This window comes from Letharia columbiana (assembly GCF_014066305.1).
Source record: "Letharia columbiana isolate WasteWater2 chromosome Unknown Sc0000066_s0, whole genome shotgun sequence".
Lineage (NCBI taxonomy): Eukaryota > Fungi > Ascomycota > Lecanoromycetes > Lecanorales > Parmeliaceae > Letharia > Letharia columbiana.
Window position 1 is genome coordinate 98,837 of NW_023501110.1, and position 21,197 is coordinate 120,033.

Genomic DNA, 21,197 nt, shown 5'->3' on the forward strand with positions numbered 1-21,197 from the left:
CCCGGCTTCGACGTTGTTAGAGCGAAAGGCACCATGCTGTGATTCCGGCTTGGTCGTCTGGGAGTATGATCATTTGTGAGCGCTCAAGCCTTTTGAGGGGGAAAATTACAGGTCGGATGCTAAAGATATACGCTTCATACTCGATCCAAATGATTCGAGATATTCCGACTTCGTCATGCCTGGTAACTGTTCGAAGTTTTCCGGCAGTACACATGTACTTTACGGTGTAAAGAAATTGCCTGGGGGGGAGAAAAAGGTGTTTCCTCGCACATATTCGCTCGCACTGTTGTTAATACCCAGATCGGATTGCTCCTTTTCGTTGAACACATGTCGTTTGTTATTGAATATATGAATCATTGTTGACGTGCTTTACCTATATCATAAGACCTCTTATGAGTTTACTCACTATCATACAAGCTCCACCCTCTTTTCTGGCCAGAAAAACCACGCCATGGTAATCAGGACCTTGATGCCCCCTGCTATCCAAAGGTCGAACTGCATCCTCCCGGTCGCCTGACCAATGTAGCCACCCACGATGGCCCCAACCAAGATGCAAGTGAAAGCAAGGGCCCGCCTGTTCCTCTTAACATTGCTCGTCAATGGCGCTGCGATATTTGGATCGGAGGCTATGTCGCAAAGCATAGATGTGAGGACCACACTTGGGATCTCAGACACGCCCAACGCTCTGCTGCCGATGATCTGACCTGCGGCCTGAAAACTCAGCAGTGAAATCGGTACCTCGTCCTTCCACATGATATCCGTATTGATGGTATCCAGCGCCCCGTTTACCACACCCGCTTGTATGATCGCCGCCACAACCATGATAATCACCGACTGCAGCGCGAACGACGCGACGAGCGTGACGCGCCGCAGTGGACCGGAATACCGAGCGAGGCGCGAGAAGAACAAGCAGCCGAGGCAGAAACAGACGATGGACGTCAAGGACTTGGCCCAGCCGTATGGCTTCGAGGTTGTCCTAGAGGTGGACGGGCCGAGGCCTACGAAGATTGTATTTCCAGTTTGCATGCTGACAAACGTGCCGTAGGCGTTGTAGATTGTGCTATCGACAAGGCCGGAGATGAAGGAGCAGGTCAGCATAATGAGGTCTGCGTGGTCGGTGTTGACCTCTTGTCGGAGGTGGGAGCGTAGTCGGTCGGACGCCGGGGGTCTCTTCTGTCGTAGTCTGCCCTCTTCGGTTGATACACTCTCGTCCGACCGCTGATCGGGAGAGCCATTGGATTGGGGATGGCTTTCGGGCATCGTCATGTTCGGCCGCTGGGGGGATGTTGAAAATGAAGGGGAGGGTTGGTGAGTATGTCAATCGAACTTCTGTGGGAAGGGGATCGATTAAGGTCTGCAAAGTCTTATCACGCAAAGACTTCGCCAAGTGCTGCGATGAACAGCTCGGTCTTGACCGGATTGCTCCGCGGGAAAGGTCGACATGATACTCGTAGTGGTCCTGGCTCTCTCATTCAAATAACGTGATGTCATTCGCGTAAGGCAATTGAAATCGCTTGGCTCAACAAGCAATTACTCGTATATACCCGGAAGTGCCCGATACCTGGTAATGCCCGGTCTTAAATCCGACAACTCCGGGGGTGAGTTTTAGGGGATATCCTCCCGAAAACTTACCCCGGGCTTACCGCGGCATAGGGCTTACAGAATTCAGATAGATTTTATTATTAATTTTTTGGTTTTTTTATATTACTATTGTAAAAGGATGAATTACTGAAGTGGATTTTAGACCGTGCATTACTAGGTATCGGGCACTTCCGGGTATATACGAGTATAACGTTGAACAAGTCTGAATCGATCTGGTTGTTGGAAATACGAATGATTCGTCCAGAAGTCGATATCAGGCCGATATACTGGAGGACGGGAGGCGCGCAGCGAATTGGGTGGGAGACCTCTTAGCTCTGGGCAAGTCCAGGTTCATAGCCAGCACCACGTACGGGTGGGTCTCTGACGCTGGCCTACTTCCCCCCAGAAAAAGTTTCTCTATTTTTTTCATATTCTTCCCCCCCCCTTTTTGCTTTCAATGCGAACAATGGACATCCCAACATACGATTCTCGCTTACGTTACCGATCGAGTACAGGCGAGGAGATGATTATTGTACGAAAAGAAAGGTCTTGCGTAGTACCGAAGAATCAGCCGACAAATCAGCAACCTCTAGGTCTTTGCCCGTCCGGTAGACAATGAAGGCCGGACGAACAGATAGGCTCCGCAAAGACAGTTCCAAAATCCGTATTTCCCCATCCTCCATACGTCAGTCCATTCCCAGTGGTATTCGTGCAGTCCTTTATGCCCCCATGCAACTCTGTGCCGTTGCCAATTTCGGCTCGCTCAAGCAGAGAGATGCATAGATTGGAGTTGAGGAGATACGGCTCTCGGTTCGAAGTACGAGCGACGCGGAAATTGGCCCATATGGACACGAAGTTTTTCCAGTTGTCTTGGTAGATCTGCGCGCTGTAGTCGAAGCCTGGCCAACTCGGGCCCACTGCAATCGCTTTCGTGGGGGAGGCATCCGATGTCTGCAAATTGAGAGCGCAGGAATCCGTTACGGCGCGGTTCATTACGTCGTGTGAACATGGTTATGCAACCGATGACGTCCGGTTGGGTGTGGCGGCCATCCGCCAAGGTGTAGGATATCCAGTAAATAGAGGAGCGCGAGGACTGGGAGGTAACTTACGCGTTGAGAAAAATTGAGAGATTGAGTGAACAAGTGAGGGAGCAGTGCATATACAGCGGAGAAATTTAAAGGGATTGAGTCGAAAAGGAAGACCAAGTGAAGAGAGCGGTGCAGATGCCATGGTTTTACTGAAAAAGAGGCACCTACCAACACCTAAGGCTTTTGTAATAAGAGAAGATGTTTACCAGAGAAAAACTCATTAACATAATCGAAGTACATATATGGCTTGCAAGAATTGTTGGAAGAGGTGTGGCGCAATGCGCATGATGGTTGATGGTTGGATTTTGGCACTGGAAGGAATGCTTTTAAACCTCAGCCAATCTAAAGTATAGCGTATGTAAAAATACACTTAGTAGGACCAAGTATCCAAAGAGGAGATTCTACATTCCCGTGAGTTGGTAACCGTCCAGGCGCGGGACGGTTACCATTCGCTGAGTCAGCCACTCCGAAGTAGAATAGCGTCCGCGCTTATATTATAACTGCGAAATTTTCGCGTAAGATTTAAATAACTTATAAATATTAAATATTAAATATTTAATAATACTTTATAAAGATCTCGAAAATTTCGAAGTATTTTTAAGATTATTTTAAGTTAATTATAGAACTATCGCGAAAATTTCGAATTATCTTTTAAAGTCTCGAAAATTTCGAGTTAATAATATAATTATCGGAAAATTTCGAATTATCTTTTAAAGTCTCGAAATTTTCGAAATTTTTAAATTAATAATAGTATTTTTAAAATTATTTTAAGTTAATTATAGAATTATCGCGAAAATTTCGAATTATCTTTTAAAGTCTCGAAATTTTGAGTTAATAATAATGAATTATCGCGAAAATTTCGAATTATCTTTTAGAGTCTCGAAATTTTCGAAATTTTTAAATTAATAATAGTATTTTTAAATTATTTTAAGTTAATTATAGAATTATCGCGAAAATTTAATTATCTTTTAAAGTCTGAAATTTCGAGTTAATAATAATAGAATTTCGCGAAAATTTCGAATTTCTTTTAAAGTCTCGAAATTTTCGAAATTTTAAATTAATAATAGTATTTTTAAAATTATTTTAAGTTAATTATAGAATTATCGCGAAATTTCGAATTATCTCTTAAGTCTTAAAATTTTCGAAATTTTTAAATTAATAATAGAATTATTACGAAAATTTCGAATTAATAATAATAGAATTATTTCGAAAATTTTAAGATAATTATAAAGTTATAACGAAGATTTTAAAATATTTTATTTAATGAGTTTTTATAGAAAAATCTCGAATTTTTCGAATTATTTATAAATTTATTATAAGAAAATTATATATAATAAAAATATAATAAATAAATAAGTTATTAAATTTATTTAAAAAAATAACGTTTATAATATTTATAAATTATAGATATTTTTAAAAATATAATATTTTATATAATAGATTATAATAGTTTATATAATAAAGAAAAAGCTTTAAAATATAAAATAAAAATAAAAAAGTAGATTTAATTTTATAGTATCTTTATATATATTAAGAAATAAGAAAATAATAAATAAATAAAAATAAAAAATAAATAAAAATAAGTAAGTATATTAATAAAGAAAAGAATTATTATTTTATATATATATAAATATATAAAATAGTTATTAATATTTACTTCTAGAGAATTTAGATTTTTTTATCTCGAAATTATCGTTCGAAATTATCGTTTCGAAATTATCTTTTAAAATTATCGTTCGAAATTATCGTTCAATTATGTTCGAATTTATTATTTCGAAATTATCGTTTAATTATTATTCGAAATTATCGTTCGAAATTATCGAAATTATAGTTACGATAATTTCGAATAGAAAAATCGAAAATTTCGAGTCGCTTAAAATTTTTGCCAAGGGTAACCGTCCGGGACGGTTACCAGACCACTTTGAATTTGAGTTTATCGTATTCACCAGCCAAATTTGTATGTGTGGAGAATATATTCAATATGAGTTGGTAACCGTCCCCTTGATGGTGGTAACCGTCTCAAACTCGAATTTTCGCTGTAATAAATATTCTCGAAAATTCGCGGCGCTTCGCGTTTTTATAAATTGTTAGTAGTCTTGGTGGTCTATTTAGGTCAATAGGGGTGTCTGGCTTCGGGGCTTGAGACGAGCTCCTTAGGGGGGCGCCCCTAGGCTATGATATTTTCTATTTAAGCGAAATATGAATTTCATATTTGATGATGGGGGTGGGCTTGGTGGGCTTGGGGGTCACCGTCCGCCGCGCCTGACGGTTACCCCCGTGGATTCCTCCTACGGGTGAAAAGGGAGCTAATGGTTATATCTGTATTAACAGTTAGCGTTGGCTGAGGCTGAAAAGCGCCGCCGCCGTTAGGTTGTCGCTAGGATGAAGCTAAAGACGATTCGCGTCTAGGCCTGGCCGATGACATCGTTGAAGCTCTCATGGCATGTCATGAAAACAAGGCATGGGGGGGTTTTCCCTTTTATGTCTTATTCGCCAGAGGGGTCGTCGTCCCTGCTTCTCCGACCCTGATTGCGAATGCCTACTGCCTCTCTATGCTGGCCCGTGAACGGCTAAGACCTGCCCCAACGAAGTCCACTTGCCTTTGTGATCAGTGACCTACGGATCCTCCTACGCCACAATGGAAGACTTCATCGAGCGCGTGGGCCAGTCCTACCTTGAGCGAAAAGCCTTCGCGGCGCCACAACAGCTGGAGAACTTCGCAAAAAAGCAGTTCACCGGTGGGGACGAAAAAGAGGCTGAGGCCAAGAAGTCCACGGGGAAGAAGGCCACCGAAGAAGAGGAAGAGGGGGAGGACGAAGAGGAGCGGACGACGAATAAGAAGGGTATCGGAAAACGGGCAGGCCAGACCTCGTCAGGCTCCTTACAAAAAGACAAAGAGATTGCAAGGTTGAAGAAACAGCTTGCGCAATCGAAGCTCGAGAATGCCAAAGCGCCTCATGAAAAGAGCGCGTCCGGACTGAAGAAGTTGGGCGTAAGTAGGGCGTCGAATGGGCAGAAAGCTTTTACGAGTAAGGCGGCCGGGGGAAATAAAGAGAGCACGAAATCGGCGGCGCTGGGGGCAGTGGCAGCGGTAGGTGGGAGGCATGAGGAGAAGAAAAGCAAGAGCGGCGAGAAAGAGGCGAGGGGCAGTACACTGGCGAAAGAGGCACACATCGTAGAGGCATCACCCACAAAGCGGAGGACGTCGGCGAGTCAGTACCATGGGCATGACGGTGGAGGCAAAAGTGAGCATGGGGCCGGGTCAAAGAGTGAACATGGCGGTCATGCAAAGAGCACTACTCCGCATGCAGCTGCAGCATCAGATAGCAAGCGAAGACCGTCAGCCGCTTCCCAGAGCGAGCATGGAAGCACGGCCAAGAGAATTGCACCCGCTCCTGTGCACAAGCACCCCCCAGCACATGCAGAGAGGTTGGGAGGAGCAAGAGCAGTAGTGGAGTCGCGGCGGCCAAAAAGACGAGAAGAGCGAGAGCGAGATCTTTACGCCGTTGAGGTGGTGGAAGAGCTGCCGAGGGGAACAAGAAAAGATGCTGGTGGAGTGGTGGAGGTTGAAAGCTCCAAAGGGAAAACGCTGTACAGAGTAGGATGAGGTTGCTTGGAATTTGTTTCGTCTGATACCACTGGACGAGACGGCGTCTTGATTGAGCTTTCGAAACTGTAAGATCGGCCGTTGCCAAGGATTGGAATATATGTACAGAGATCGACGACTGGTCAAAAACAGGACCAGTGCCTGAGATTTGTGCTGGGAGGAACAGGCTCATCCCCAAGATAGCTAGCATGTTCATTCCCAAAGTCCGTCCACCAGTCCTCAACCATGGGCTTGCTTCCCTAAGAACACGGCGAGCTGCAGGTCCGTGATGGCTTCCAAATCCATGAACGATTGGCTTGATCCCCCAAATTCCAGCCGAGTCGCACACTCCTCCAGCCTTGAAAGATTTCGAATAGAATATGGAAAAGAAAATTAGAATTCAGTATCGGAGGATAGTAGAACTACATTCATCACATACAATCTATACGCCGCTCGGCTCAGTCATGGTGGAGGTGTACCATCTCAATTCTAGAGGGGGGTATGCCGTAATGAGCTTGCGATATGATTGCCCACGAGGAAGGAGTGTAGCTGGTGGTGAGTGATACTCCATCTCAATCTCTCCAGACTCCATACGGTAAGTACTTACACATGGGAGCGTTTCATCCCATCCGGGAATCTAGCCCAGAAGGTACCGAGATTGCGATCAGCCCGCCGCGCGACTTACTCGTCAAGGGCCCCTTGTGATTCTCCCACGAGACGGCGTCGTAGTGCGGTGGATTTGGACGTAAAGTGTAAAGTAGGTCATTAGTGTGAATAAAGGATTGAGGAGTGGAAAGTGGAAAGCCGTTTGCAAAAGTGAGTAAGCGCCAGCGATATTCTAGGGTGACTGACTGGTTGACGGTACTTTGCTTAGTGTAGAGGTATGAAGACCCAATCGGCTGGAGACGAGATGATTGCCGAGATTTGAGGCTCAAACTCAATATGCTAGCGTATGTCCCTTGCACTAGGTACCTTACCTTACCTACAGGCTACTGCAGCCTGCAGAAAAAATCCAACCTTTTCCTCACTTCGTCTCTTCGAGGTTCTACCTAGTCATCTCCGTTCAGCAGGAATGTGATCGAGGCATTTGTCCTGTCGGTAGATATAGCATGGACACCTGCAATCTGCCGTCTCTGCGAGTTATATCAGATTTCTGCATGGACGTTACAGTTGCCTCGCTTACGGTTACGACATTGGTGAAAGGGATGAAACCTGCCTTATTTCTTCTCCTTCTACTTAGCCCATGTGAAAGCAAAGAAGATGATTGGGAATCGCCTGGTCAAACCGCTTGTTCTTTACACTTTTGATGACATTTTGCTCTTCATACCTGTCAACCAGTCATCGGTCTCCCCGTCCTTACCCACTCATGGCGTTCTTCAGCTTTGCGGCTCAGCTCGCCAAGCACGTCAGCAATATAGTAAGATGCAAGATTACTCAGGCGTCTAGCCACTGCAATAATATAATGCTACCCTCCACACAATTGACCACGTCGTCGACACTTACTCGGTCGTGTGCGAGGAATATAAATCCTTGTCCAGTGTGTTGCTCTCATTGTTGCGACTCTTGATGGCCATGGCATCAGAGTACTTACACTCTTTTTACCAATATTCATGTTAATGATCTTCAAACTCAGTATGCGCATCCGCGCCGCTTCTCGACTTTATCTCGCACTCTCACTCGCTCTAACATCGAATGCCCGGCCCTGTACGTTGGACTCCCTTCTCAGTCTCCAAGTGGCCTGAATCCAGCCATCGTGCCTGTTTGTCAAGTTAGAGGCATGCAGGAAGGATGCACTTCAATTGGCGCTGTGAAATTTGCCCCCAACTGGTTTACCAGACGCTGACTTCGCGCTCAATTGTACATAGCATCTTTAAGTTCTTCGATACCCCAAATTCCCTTGGTAACCAAAAGCAGCTCGCTCGCTGCTACTTCTGCGCCTCATTATTCGTCCACATCTACAGCCTCTATCACATACTTATCAGATTGGCATAGCATCTCGTCTGGATCCTCTGTGAGCTCGTCCGATGGGCCTGGCAGCTCATTGGGATGGCTCCAAAGCTCCGCCAGTAGCCCTAGTGGCTCATCACTATCTTTGAGTGCAAAAGGCTTGACGACCGCCCCCTCCGCTTCCATCTCCTCTGCCTCCCCAGCTGTCTCTTCGTCTTCCGCCTCCTTCCCGCAGTGGTCTCCACCGGAGGTTCATGCCGCTTTCAACGGATCTTCGAATTCGTCTGGGTTCCCAAAGTTCAATGTCGATCAGAAAGAGAAGAACGTGCCTGGAATCACCGCTTCAGCGTCGTATTCAGCCTCTGGGGCCTTCAATTCCGCAATTCCCGCTTCCATTACGTCCATGAGAAACCCGTTCAACGTCACTAAACCGTTAAATCAAACGAACGTCTGTGGTGGACCCGTCTCTATTGCCTCGAGTCTGATCACATCAGGGCTGTTTCCCGCCAATGACTGCTTACCCCTCAACTGGGATCAAGGAGTCTTGGACATGCCCTATGGAGGAAATTGTTCGATGAGCCCTGGCTTTGATGGATACAACGCCAAATCATGCTCGTGCGTGAACAGTGCCGCTAAGTGGTATCACGACTACGCCACCGCAACGGTTACTTCACAACAGTGTCAATCGAGCTACGACTTGTATGAAGCTCTGGATATTCAGACTCTGGGATGTTCTTACAATACTATCACGGAGCTGGCAACCCCGTATCCTGCTCCGACGAGCTGCTGCGACAAATGCGAAGTGGCCGCCAGCGCCGTGCAGCTCGTTTACTGGCCACCTGCAGATGCCCCATCAAACTCTTCGAGGGAAACAAATAACACCGGCTCAAGTAATTGGAATGTGACTGCAGCACCAGTACAATCAGCGGCATCTTATGGCATCGTTGAAAATGGATTCACCTTGTGAGTGATACCCGGAAAGGTGTGAGGTACTTAGCTGATTTGAATGACAGCATCTCGCCCTCAGTCTATGTCATCTACAGCTCAATACATGCCTCAGCATCGTGTGTGGCGCTGTTCAACAGCCACATACCCATAGGATCAGCCTATACTGCAGTCACTCGTGCCTATGACCCCAACGGACTCTCTACTGCCATCTGCGAGGCTGAGAACATGGGTGCGGGCATCGAATATTGTATTTCTCCTGTAGCCGACCAGAACAATCCCGCGTACTGCTTTCAGGGCATCGACAACGGCTGGAGGCAAATCGATTTTTCGGAGCTCTACGATCCTCCGCCGGCTTCAGACCTCCTTACCAGATATCAGTCTTGCTTTCCGGGACATTCCATCAGTGCCGATTTCGCTTCCATGATGTTCGTGAAGCCCCAGCTCGCTTTTCCGCCCGACGTTACGGACATCGATCCGGTGTGGGCAACTTGGGGTGGAAGCACTTGCACGCCGGTCAATTTAGGCGTCTACGATCCACCGCGGGTGCTGCAGAAAGCTACCGCTCTCGCACCTGTACCAACGCCGGCCGCAGATCCACAGGCTGAAAAAGCACCTCCGTCTCCAGCAGTAACTTTGAAGTCTCCTGTCGCTGCTCCCACCACGGCTGCAACTAGCGCTGCTCCTAACGACGGCGTGAAAGCAAACGATCCCGGTAGCAATAATGCGGGGATGGCAACGCCTACCACTGCGCAGTCTGACCCTGTGGCTGCTGTTGTGGATCCTGTTGATCCTTCAATCGCTGCGCAGAACGAAGGCTCGCCAGCGACTGGAAACAGTAATGTCGTAAAAGCAGGCTCGAATTCGAAATCAAACTCGGATCCAGTGGCTGCTGTTGTGGATCCGGTGAATGGTTCCGTGGGTGAGCAAAACGAAAGTTCACCCACGACTGCAAACAGTGGTGCAGTGAACGCAGGCTCGAGTTCAGACCCGAACTCGGATCCGAGCTCTGGCAACTCTAACAGCGATCCTGTGGCTTCTGGAGGGGGAACTACGCCAGTCGATACAGAGAAGCAGTCAGGGCCGAATGCAGCGACGAACCCAGGAACTGATCCCAGCACCGACTCTGCAACTGGGAACAATGACCCTTCCACTGCTCCTATCACTCTCTTACCTCAGCTGCCTGTAGATACGGCAAAGGAGAACGGCGATACCAGCGCTATTAGTGGAAAGCCTGGGATTACGGTTGGTGGTGCCAACGGAGGCTCGAAGGGCGGCAACAATGGTGTCACGAATGGAGGCACGAGTGGAGGAAGCAGCGGCGGTACGACTGGAACTAACGAAGACACCAGTGGAGGCACTGATAGCGGGTCGAATGGCGGCATAAACGATGGTACCAGCGGCAGTCCGAACGGCGACGGTAACACCAATCCAGCACCCATTGCCTCAGTCAACAGCCAACCGATCACCAAAGACACTTCGGGAAACATCCTGCTCTCTGGCTCAACATTGGCACCAGGCAGCACAGCCATCTTCTCCGGCCACACCATCGCCAACGCCCCTTCTGCCGTCATAATGGACGGCTCCACTTACGCTCCCTCTCCCACCACACCTTCCGCACCCTCACTCCTCGTCAACAACCAACTTCTGCACATGACCAATGGCGGCTTGAAGATCGGATCTCAGACCCTCGTCCCAGGTACCCACACCACGATGGACAACCACGTGATAGACTACGCCAATCCAAGCCAGGTAATCGAAGACGGCGTAACTCACAACCTCGCTCCTGTCTCCTCTTCCAATCCTCTCGTCCTCAGCGGTCAAACCCTATCACGAACTACAAACGGCGGTCTCATAAGAGCCGGCACGACCATCGCACCCGGCCGTGCAGTCGCAATAGGCGGCCATGTCTACTCCCTCGCCGGCTCCTCGAGCCTCATCATGGACGGCAACACCTACGCCCTTCCAGCAGCCACAAATGCATATCAAATCCAAGCCGCTACCTCTTCCCCCCCACCAATCGTACCACCCGGTCCTCTGACCCTCGCAAACGGCCTCGTCGTCACAGCCCAACCGTCCACCTCTCCAGACACGCCGCAGAACTACCTCCTCCCCAACGGCGTCTCCCTCTCCGCCGACGGCAGCGCTGCCGTCTATTCCGGCACAACATACTCCGCTCTCCCCTCAAACGCCGGCATCCTAGCAGCCGACCCATCCGGTTCCTCCACCCTCGCCATCCCCACCGTACCGCCACCCGCCACGCCATCCGTCTACACAGCAGCCGGCGCGACCTTCACGCCCCAGCCCTCCGGCTTCGCAATCGGAGGCACCACCCTCACGCCCGGCGGCCGAGCCCTGACCACGTCGGGCACGGTCGTCAGCCTCGGCACGGGCGGGACCTTCGTCCTGGCTTCCTCGACCACGGTCCTGCCACCCCAAAGCGTCTTCACGGCCCGAGCGACCGGATTCGTCCTCGGCGGCGCGGCATACACGATCGACGGCACCGTCGTGTCGCTCGGCACGGACTCCGTCCTCTCCCTCGGCGGCACGGCGTACCGTCTCGGTCCGCAGTCCGTCTTCACGCTCGCCGGGCACACGTCCACGGCGGCGGCGACGGGGTTGGGCGGCGCCGTCGCGTCCGGGTTGAGGGGGGTGGGGTTCCAAGGCGCCGCCGCTGCAAGGGGGGTTGATGCGTGGGGCGTTGGGCTGGGGTTGGGGGTTGCGGTCGCGGCGGTTGTGCTGTGAGGGATGGGTCGGGGGGCGGGGGGGGGGTTATGCGTCATGATGGTTCTGGAAATGCGGGATAGCCGATACTTTTTGGTTTGATGTGATGATCGATTTTGATGTTTGTGGAGAGAGAGCGTTGGGATTGTATATATTACATTCATGTCATGACTTCGTTTCTTCATCATGGTTCATCTCCTGCTTCTGCGCATGTGCCCCCCCCTTCGATGTATGCGCACACTATATCTTTCCCAACCCCCGGAGCTTGAGGTAGACATCCGTCCCCCACCCCCAGAGGCTCTGCACCATGATGCTGCCGCCGAAGTGCTCGGCATACGCCCTGCCGAGCGGTAGACCGTAGCCCAGACCGGCGAGGCTGCTCGAGTCGCCACCCGCGCCGGATATGGCGTTGAGAGCGTCCGCGTTGCCGTTGCCGAGGTCGAGCAGTTCCTCATCGCCAAAGGTCGTGAAGCTGTAGGCCCAGATGTCGTCGAGGTTCTCGGGCGATATGCCACCCCCGTGGTCACGGATGCGGATCGTGACGCCCGGCGGTGTGTTGGAGGTTGTGGGATCCGCTCGCGAGGGATCCAGGTGTATGGACTCAGGCGGCGAGGGTGATGGGTCCGGCGCGGCTGCTATCGTGACTTCAATCGGGTCACGTTCCTTGCCGCTTTCGACCGTGGCTCGGAACGCATTCTTGAGGAGCTCCGTGAGGATGTACTCGAGGTGTGTGGGTACATGGGCGAGTCTGGTGTCTGGCTGGCCGTTGATGATGACCGTGGGGCGTACGCCGTACTTCAGCTCACAGATCTCCGAGACGAAGGATTCGCACTGGCGGATGATTTCGGCGGGGCGAAGCGCTGTGTCGATTACGCCGATGGAGGTCGATGAGCCGTCTTGGGCATGTTGATCGTTGTGGGTACAGTGTGGTTGGGAGGAGAGATGGAGCGCAATATGCTGCTCAGCAATCAGTCGCGTCCCGATCCTGGCCCTCAGATGCTCATCCAGGAACCTGGTCACATCCCCCGGGCTGATGTATTTCCTACACTCCAGGAACCCACGGGCCAGTATGGGTATGGTATCCGCATGTGTCTGCACCAAATCTGCCATCACTTCCGTGAATTGGATCTCATCCTCGAGCGTGTTGATTTGCCGCTCTTGGTAGGGGAGCAAAGTGGAGAGGGAGTGGACATAGTTATTGTAGATGCGGGAGATGTGCGGGTTCGAGACGACGATGAAGGGGAGGTTGCGGAGGGCTTGGATCCGGTGGGCGAGGCGGATAGGCAGCAGAGAGAGGGTGAAGTTCGCGGAGGTGAACAGAGTGGATGCGGAGAGTGGGGGACGGCCATGTCTGGGGGTTGTATGTCAGTGGGTGGATGTTGATGTAAAGAGTCAGGGATGATACTGGACGAGATCTGCCAATGTCAAAGGATGTAACGGTCGAGAAGCCAGGCGGGCTACTTGATCATTGTCGATGCTGGTAGATGCGGGCGGATGGGACCATGGTTGGTTTCTGGGCAATTGATGCGTAGCAGTTGCAAGAAGACGCCTTGACCGCTGTTTCAATGGGCAGACGATGCGAATGAGACACGGGTCTAGGATTGCTGGTCGTGCTGGCATTGCTGGCATTGTGTGCTGGTTCCTGGACGGGGCACTAGGGGGGGTTTCTTGCGGAGCGGTGGAGCGGGCTTGGCATTCAATTAGCGTGTGCAGAAAACGTTGGAATACTTGGCACTGAGAAAATCACACACACACCACCAAAAGTAGTACTGAATAGATGAATCTTCTCCCATATCGCATTCTACCACCTTCCTCATCATATTTAAAGCTCCTGTATATCTCGCTTAGCCGTCCTTGGTGATTTCCTTATTGTTTCGAAATACGCCTCCCAATCGATCGATAGAAGGGGCTTCCCCCCCACTATCCGCTCCTATGAATCGTGTTTTCTACATTTTCTGGTGCTGCCACTGGTTAAAGACAGACTTGATGGTATCGCCTCAATGGCGTAGGGACGTCCTTAATGACTGCTGGGGTAGCAGCGGTCTATAACATCCATTAGTTTAGTCTTCAAAATCTATCTGATATGGACTCTTAAGAGCCTATTTAACTCCTTCAGGTCGGCCTCAAGGGTAGCCTCCGCTTGGCTGATGCTTGAAATACTGCTAAGGGCCCGGCGCGGCTCTCCTCAGGCAATCGTTGGGAGTCACGGAAGGTCCCTTACAATTTAGGCCATCTGTGAAAGTGTTACTAGACGTCCTGGCCGGAGTAGGTCAGGTATCAGTGGGGAGCAAACGAACGTCCTGTGCCGATTGGAGGCAAGCCTTCAATCACTAGGGGCATTTCGAAACACCAAGGATCGGCTAAGCGAGATATACAGGAGCTTCAAATATGATGAGGAAGGTGGTAGAATGCGATATGGGAAGAAGATTCATCTATTCAGTACTACTTTTGGTGGTGTGTGTGTGATTTTCTCAGTGCCAAGTATTCCAACGTTTTCTGCACACGCTAATTAAACCCCCTGTCCGCTGGTAGGGCTAATCTTACATTGCAGTCACCCCACGGAAAGTCTTTGATGCCTTCAGATGGAGATACAATATCATTCAATCCTAGAGCAATAAGTAAGTAAAAGGCGAGCACAAGACCTGAACAATGTTCCTAACAGCCAATATCCATACACAGCCTACGTGCCGTGTCACCTTTATCATACAATTGACAGTCGCTTCCTCGTCTTTCAAACCTCCAATGATCTATCTGCCCCGAGAACGACCCTCTTTCGCTTTGAGTCAGGTGACATGACCTGCCAGTTGCACACGCCAGCGTCGTGTCGTTCATTCTCTAATAGGTCAAGAGGTATGTTCCAAAAGTCAATCACCACTCAGCTCCCATTCCCCCTCTGCGCGAGAGTGGACTGCCCTGCGTAGTTCCCTCGCTCCGTGGGGCAGGAGCATGGCGGGCGTATACCGAGGGTTGGGGTACCGCGTCGCCAGATCCATTCTGACCGAGGGATTTACTTATTTCTGACACAGGGAACCCGGTGCAGGCGGCCACGCCTATGAAATTAGCCATCATATCCAGCGACATGCATATTGTAGACTCCGACTTCAGCCTATGAAACTATCTATCATAGAAACCGGGCGTAAGTGGCGCGTCGGCTTGCATATTGCACACTTCGACTTCAGCCTATGAAACTATCTATCATAGAAACCGGGCGTAGGTGGCACATCGGCTTGCATATTGCACACTTCGACTTCAGCCAATGTCTTCTGCCACGCCCTGGCTGTGGAAGTTCGCTCCAAACCAGAACATGTGCTGAAAATTGGCCCTTGGCACCAATGTCAAGTCACGCATCCTGATCATTGAAGGGTCTATTCAACAAAATCTACTCCCATAGGCACTGCAGACCTCGAATCGCGACGGTTAGGGAGTAGCGTGTTTCACATTATTCGTCCCTGCAAGTCATCAGTCTTCCACGATCGTACCTGGCATCATGTCCGACGGTGAAGATGACTATGACAGCGAATCTGACGGGTACGATATCCATGATCCACGGACGCGTGAACATGAGGCATATAAGATCGCTCAGGAAAATGCAGGAAGGGCGGCGAGAAGGTTTAAGTATGGAGACGACGTGGACGCCGACGGAAATGACTATCATCCCCGTGAAGAAGACAATGGTGATTCAATGGAGCTGCGCCTTCAGAACGCTCGCGAAGCACGAGGTTGGGCTTTTGAGTAAGGACATGAACCCTTGGTCACTTCACCGAAAAGGCAGACTGTATTGACCAAGCCTCCCGAATAGTGAGGCTAGTCGACGATACGAGTGGAACGCAAGGTGGACAGGCGGTTGTCATGACGGGGTTGAAGAGGAAGCAGATAAGCGGATGGCGGATGTAGAGAGGTGGAATGGTGAAATTGAGAAGCTAGAGTGAGTAGACTAAGAGCACCATTCCGATAGAATCACTGAGAATCAGCAGGAGACACGTTGATCAAGCTCGCGATGCTCGTACACATAACCTGGACAACGATTCAGATTCGAGCTCAGATAAAGAAGAGAGTGCAGACGACAGCAATGAAGAGTATGAAAAGAATGTTCGTGATGCGCGTGAGGCTCGGGAAAGACGATATGACCATGATGATCATGAAGAGGAGCAGGGAGCGGGAGAATATAATGATGTTGATGACGATTTGGAACTCGACTCCGACTACGATTCGGAACTCGACTCCCACGATTGATTTGCCTACTTGATTCACGCTGTTTCGTTCTTTACGGATTGACTTGCCTTTTCATAAAATTTACCTACCGCAATAGCTCAAATTCTGGTATTTGAATGCAGATAATCTACCAAGGAACCCTGATATCTAATGTAGCTTCGAGTCGAATCAACATGGCTCCAAGAGAGCGCCGCTCACCCTAGGCCTAATACAAGGTGAGGGCAGGGCACATTTTTCATGGCTTGGCAGTGGTCTCGTGGTCACGGTGACGAGAGGGGAGAGTGTTGGGATTTGGCGAATAGTACAAAGAGAGATGAGGAATGGTATCTTGGTACACGAGGTAGAAGCTCGGCTGCTAGGTCATGTGCTTTCGTAAATCTTGCCATACGGTCAAGCCATTACCATGCATCTCCCCCCTCTGCTTCAGAAGCAATGACAGCCAGTAATGCAATCCCTGACCATATCTTTTCTGTCTTAACGAGATGTTTTCCGGCTCGCTGACCATGTTCCATGCCCATCCATTCACCACGACGCTTGTCCTGGGTCTCAATGCCGTCCTACTGAGTTCTTGCTTCCCCATCCTGCTCAACGTGGATATGGTCATCGGTCTGGAGGGTATGGACGGTGTCGTTGGGGAACTCAACACTGTTGGTAGATCAGCAATCACTGAAAGGTGGTATGAGTGTTCCGGACGTACGTGAAGCCTTTGATCAAGGTGAACTCGTGCTTGATGGTCCCGCCCTGCGATTTGGCGCTCTCCTTGGCTCTGAAAAGGTGTTAGCTGGTGGGAGCACGAGTGGCTACACCAGATCTTCTGTACTTGTCAATCTGCTCGGGAGAAGCGCCCTGCTTCAAGGTGATCTGTCGAGGCTCGTCATTAGCAAGGATGACTAGGCTGCAGCTGTTCGGCGTGACGAACATTGAACATGGTAGGCATCTTGAGGTTCTTTGTTGTAGCTGGTGCACAGAACGCTCTGCTGAGATTTGGTATGATAGTTTTGATGTTGCTTTGGAATGTTGGCTTGAATGATTGATTGATGTTGTGAGATGTGAAAAAGGGTGGGATGACGAATTTGAGGACCTTAAAGACGTGTGCAATGCGCATTGACCTACTTAAAGTACTTTACTTTATCTCACGGATAAACCCCCACAGGCCCACTCTGACGGATAAACACGCTAATGCAGGGTACCAGATGACGTACGCACGGCTAAACGTTTCGCCGATTTCCCCATGTCAATCAAAATAAAAAAAGTGAAGCGAGAGTTCTGCTTCGGAGGAGTAGTGGGCCTTTTACCATCACAGACATGGAGGACCAAGCAAATAGGCCCCACCGTAAGACGAAAGAGAAGAAGAAGCATACTGGAGACCGCAATCCAAAAGCATTTGGCTATGCAAATCCAGGTCGGCTTGCTAAGCAAGCTGTGCGCTCCCACGATATCAAAGAGAAACGCCTCCATGTCCCTCTCGTGGACCGCTTGCCGGAAGAAGCGCCTCCAATTATTGTTGCCGTCGTTGGTCCACCGGGGGTTGGAAAAACTACACTCATCAAGTCTCTGATCAAACGATACACAAAGCACAACCTCAGCTCTCCAAGTGGTCCTCTCACCGTCGTTACATCCAAGCGTCGGCGTCTCACCTTCATAGAATGCCCCGCAGATTCTCTCGCCAGTATGATTGATGTCTCAAAGATAGCTGACATTGTTCTCCTCATGATAGACGGCAATTTTGGCTTCGAGATGGAGACGATGGAGTTTTTGAATGTGCTGGCTTCTAGTGGTATGCCTGGCAATGTCTTCGGTATCCTGACCCACCTCGATCTTTTTCGAAAGCCAAGTACTCTGAAAGATGCGAAGAAGAGGTTGAAGCACAGGTTCTGGAGCGAACTATATCAAGGAGCAAAGCTGTTCTACTTGTCCGGGGTGATCAATGGGAGATATCCGGATCGAGAAGTGCACAACCTTTCCCGGTTTATCTCCGTGATGAAGCAACCGAGACCGCTGATCTGGCGCAACTCGCATCCTTACTGCTTGGCTGATCGTATGCTGGATGTCACGCCCCCTACGACAATAGAGGAGAATCCCAAATGTGACCGGACCATTGCACTCTATGGCTATCTCAGAGGAACCAATTTCCCTGCTGATGGAGCTCGAGTCCATATTCCAGGGGTTGGAGACCTGAGCGTTTCGGCAATCGAAGCTCTACCGGACCCTTGTCCCACACCTTTCATGGACCAAGCGATTGCCAAAGCATCAGGAAAAGCAGGGCGCCGACGCTTGGGCGAAAAGCAAAAAGTCCTTTTCGCACCAATGTCAGATGTGGGAGGTGTATTGGTGGACAAAGACGCTGTGTATATTGATGTCAAGACCTCGAACTTCGATAAGGATGCCGCCAAGGGTGAAGAGAGAGGTTTGGGAGAGCAGATGGTGGTGGGATTACAAAGCGAGAGAAGACTTTTGGGGGAGGCAGAGGATGGTGTAAGGCTGTTCACTGGTGGGGATATGCTCAAGGATGATACGAACGGGGCAACCGAGAACGATGCCGGCAGGAAGGAAAGGAGAAAAGCCAGGATCGTTGAGCAAGAGCCTAGCGACAAAGATCTTGAGCCGGAGGACGAGGGTTTCGTCAGTGGAGAAGAGGAGGAGGAGGAGGAGGAGGAGGAGGAGGAGGAGGAAGAAGACGACGCAGGCTCTATGGTAAAAGGGGACATATCTGCGGACAAGCTTGGCCGTGCATTCAAGCCCTCAAAAGATGGTTCGCCCAACGGTAGAGTCGATGGTGATTTAGCTTTTGCTGAGAGTGATTCTGAGATCGGCTCTGTCTCTAGTGAGGAGGATCAAGAACTGGAAAGTGGACCTGACGAATCGGAGTTTGAAGATGACGACGAAGAGGACGCTGCCTTGCGATGGAAGTCCAATCTAAAGGAGAATGCGCAAAAGCTACACAGCAAGCAGAGACAGTATCGAGTCTCGGACTTCGCTAAGATGTTATACGACAATTCACTATCACCAGCCGACGTTGTTTGCAAGTGGAGAGGAGAGAATGACAAATCCGTTCTGGGCAATGGCAATGCTTCGGAGTCAGAAGCGGAAGAGGACGATAATTTCTTCCGGAGGGCAAAGCGCGGTGATGGAGCGGAGGATCTTGAGGACCGGTCCATTCCGCAATACGACTATGATACTCTAGCCCAGAAATGGAGTGATCCGGACAACCTTGAAAATCTACGGCATCGTTTCGCTACGGCCAATCTTCTGAAAGAAAGGAATGGCGATGATGGAGGTGCTCTCGGAGGTTCCGCATATGAAGATGATGAGGGTGACGGTGACTTTCAAGACCTCGAAGCTGCGCCCAGCTCAAATACTGGTGATGTGCCAGAAAATGCGGAAACCTCGCTTGAAGCAGAGAGAGAGAAGAACGCTCGGCGAAAGGAGGAGCTCAAGCTTCGCTTCGAGGAAGAAGATCGAGAGGGTTTTGGGAAACAAGCAGAACGTGGAGATGGTGACGGGGATGCTGAGGGCGAGTTCGGAGAAGACGACTGGTATGATGCTCAAAAGGCTGATATACAAAAACAACTCACAATCAATCGCGCTGAGTTCGAGTCTTTGGATGTAAATTCGAGAGTACGGGTGGAAGGACACAAAGCTGGCACGTATGCCAGAGTTGTATTGGAAAAGGTGCCCTGTGAGTTTGCGGCGACTTTCAATCCAAGATATCCAGTCATTATCGGAGGCCTAGCTCCCACAGAAGATCGGTTTGGCTTTGTTCAAGTGAGAATCAAGAGACATCGATGGCACAAGAAAATCCTGAAGACTAATGATCCTCTCATTTTTTCGATGGGTTGGCGAAGATTCCAGACACTGCCGGTCTATAGCATCTCCGACTCCCGCACCCGGAATCGCATGTTGAAGTACACTCCTGAGCATATGCACTGCTTCGGTACTTTCTTCGGACCTCTCATCGCTCCCAATTCAGGCTTCTGCTGTGTCCAATCCTTCTCCAACAAGAATCCCGCCTTCCGAATTGCAGCTACAGGGGTAGTGCTCAACGTTGATGAGAGTACGGAGATTGTGAAGAAGCTAAAGCTCACCGGCCATCCATACAAAATCTTCAAAAATACTGCATTTATACGAGATATGTTCTCGACATCCCTTGAGATCGCCAAGTTCGAAGGTGCCTCGATTCGTACAGTGAGCGGGATTAGAGGACAAATAAAGCGAGCTCTCGCCAAGCCAGAGGGTCACTTCCGAGCTACATTCGAAGATAAACTACTCATGAGCGATATCGTCTTCCTTCGTGCATGGTATCCAGTCAAACCGCATCGATTCTACAACCCAGTGACAAATCTTTTGGAGAATGTTGCAGAAGAAACAAGAGATGAGATGGACGATACCGGCTGGAAAGGCATGCGCCTAACGGGCCAAGTCCGTGCCGATCAAAATCTTCCCACTCCCCAGCAAAAGAATAGCGCCTATCGGCCAATCGAGCGCCCAACTCGACACTTCAACCCTCTCCGCGTCCCTCGCGGACTCGCTGCTGAGCTCCCCTACAAATCCCAAATCGTACAAATGGCTCCTCAACGCAAACAGACCTATCTACAAAAGCGAGCGGTAGTACTAGGAGGCGAAGAGAAGAGGGCGAGGGATCTGATGCAGAAAATCATGACGCTTAGAAAAGAGAAGGTGGAGAAGAGAAGGGCGAAGCAGGAGGAGAGGAAGGAACCGTATCGGAGGAAAGTAAGGGAGAATGAAGAGAAAAAGGCGGAGAGAGAGAAGAGGGAGAGGGATGAATATTGGAGGAAGGAAGGAAAGAAAAGGCGGAACCAGGACGATGGAGGTGGGGGCAGAGGTGGGAAAAGAGTGAAGAGGTAGTCGGTGTCGTCTACGTGCAAAGGTCCGATATGTCCTCGTACCAAGGTCTGGAGCCTGGGCAAGTTCAGCGCCTCTTGTCCAGTATTTGGCTAAGAATATGGACTTGACCAAGTTCACCTATGTCGTATGCGAAAGCGAAGTTCTGCAGATGATCCCATCCTGGCCGCGAGAAGGTCGTAAGATGTTTGATAGGCATTGGAATTGGAGACCCTCCCTAGGTCTTTCAACAAATCTCAATCTCAGGGTGT

General features: G+C 49.8%; 7 protein-coding genes across 7 annotated transcripts; 4 read left to right on the forward strand and 3 right to left on the reverse strand.

Annotated features, from left to right (window-relative positions):
- Positions 1 to 408: 408 nt before the first annotated feature.
- HO173_011712 (uncharacterized protein) lies at positions 409 to 1,266 on the reverse strand (the record flags this gene model as incomplete). The annotated part of the gene is made up of 1 exon (XM_037313591.1): positions 409 to 1,266. The coding sequence occupies one exon, from the start codon at positions 1,264 to 1,266 to the stop codon at positions 409 to 411; it is 858 nt and encodes a 285-aa protein (XP_037159508.1).
- A 4,041-nt stretch (positions 1,267 to 5,307) lies between these two features.
- On the forward strand, positions 5,308 to 6,276 carry HO173_011713 (uncharacterized protein; the record flags this gene model as incomplete). The annotated part of the gene is made up of 1 exon (XM_037313592.1): positions 5,308 to 6,276. One exon carries the CDS (start codon positions 5,308 to 5,310, stop codon positions 6,274 to 6,276), a length of 969 nt encoding a protein of 322 aa, XP_037159509.1.
- Positions 6,277 to 7,865: 1,589 nt separating this feature from the next.
- On the forward strand, positions 7,866 to 11,892 carry HO173_011714 (uncharacterized protein; the record flags this gene model as incomplete). The annotated part of the gene is made up of 3 exons (XM_037313593.1): positions 7,866 to 7,959; positions 8,121 to 9,165; positions 9,216 to 11,892. 3 exons carry the CDS (start codon positions 7,866 to 7,868, stop codon positions 11,890 to 11,892), a joined length of 3,816 nt encoding a protein of 1,271 aa, XP_037159510.1.
- A 219-nt stretch (positions 11,893 to 12,111) lies between these two features.
- HO173_011715 (uncharacterized protein) lies at positions 12,112 to 13,500 on the reverse strand (the record flags this gene model as incomplete). Its single annotated transcript, XM_037313594.1, has 2 exons — positions 12,112 to 13,222; positions 13,277 to 13,500. The coding sequence occupies 2 exons, from the start codon at positions 13,498 to 13,500 to the stop codon at positions 12,112 to 12,114; spliced, it is 1,335 nt and encodes a 444-aa protein (XP_037159511.1).
- A 1,858-nt stretch (positions 13,501 to 15,358) lies between these two features.
- Positions 15,359 to 16,104, forward strand: HO173_011716 (uncharacterized protein; the record flags this gene model as incomplete). The annotated part of the gene is made up of 3 exons (XM_037313595.1): positions 15,359 to 15,603; positions 15,671 to 15,796; positions 15,846 to 16,104. The coding sequence occupies 3 exons, from the start codon at positions 15,359 to 15,361 to the stop codon at positions 16,102 to 16,104; spliced, it is 630 nt and encodes a 209-aa protein (XP_037159512.1).
- Positions 16,105 to 16,640: 536 nt separating this feature from the next.
- HO173_011717 (uncharacterized protein) lies at positions 16,641 to 17,020 on the reverse strand (the record flags this gene model as incomplete). Its single annotated transcript, XM_037313596.1, has 4 exons — positions 16,641 to 16,728; positions 16,781 to 16,849; positions 16,904 to 16,944; positions 17,003 to 17,020. 4 exons carry the CDS (start codon positions 17,018 to 17,020, stop codon positions 16,641 to 16,643), a joined length of 216 nt encoding a protein of 71 aa, XP_037159513.1.
- A 368-nt stretch (positions 17,021 to 17,388) lies between these two features.
- HO173_011718 (uncharacterized protein) lies at positions 17,389 to 20,949 on the forward strand (the record flags this gene model as incomplete). Its single annotated transcript, XM_037313597.1, has 1 exon — positions 17,389 to 20,949. One exon carries the CDS (start codon positions 17,389 to 17,391, stop codon positions 20,947 to 20,949), a length of 3,561 nt encoding a protein of 1,186 aa, XP_037159514.1.
- Between the last annotated feature and the right edge of the window lie 248 nt (positions 20,950 to 21,197).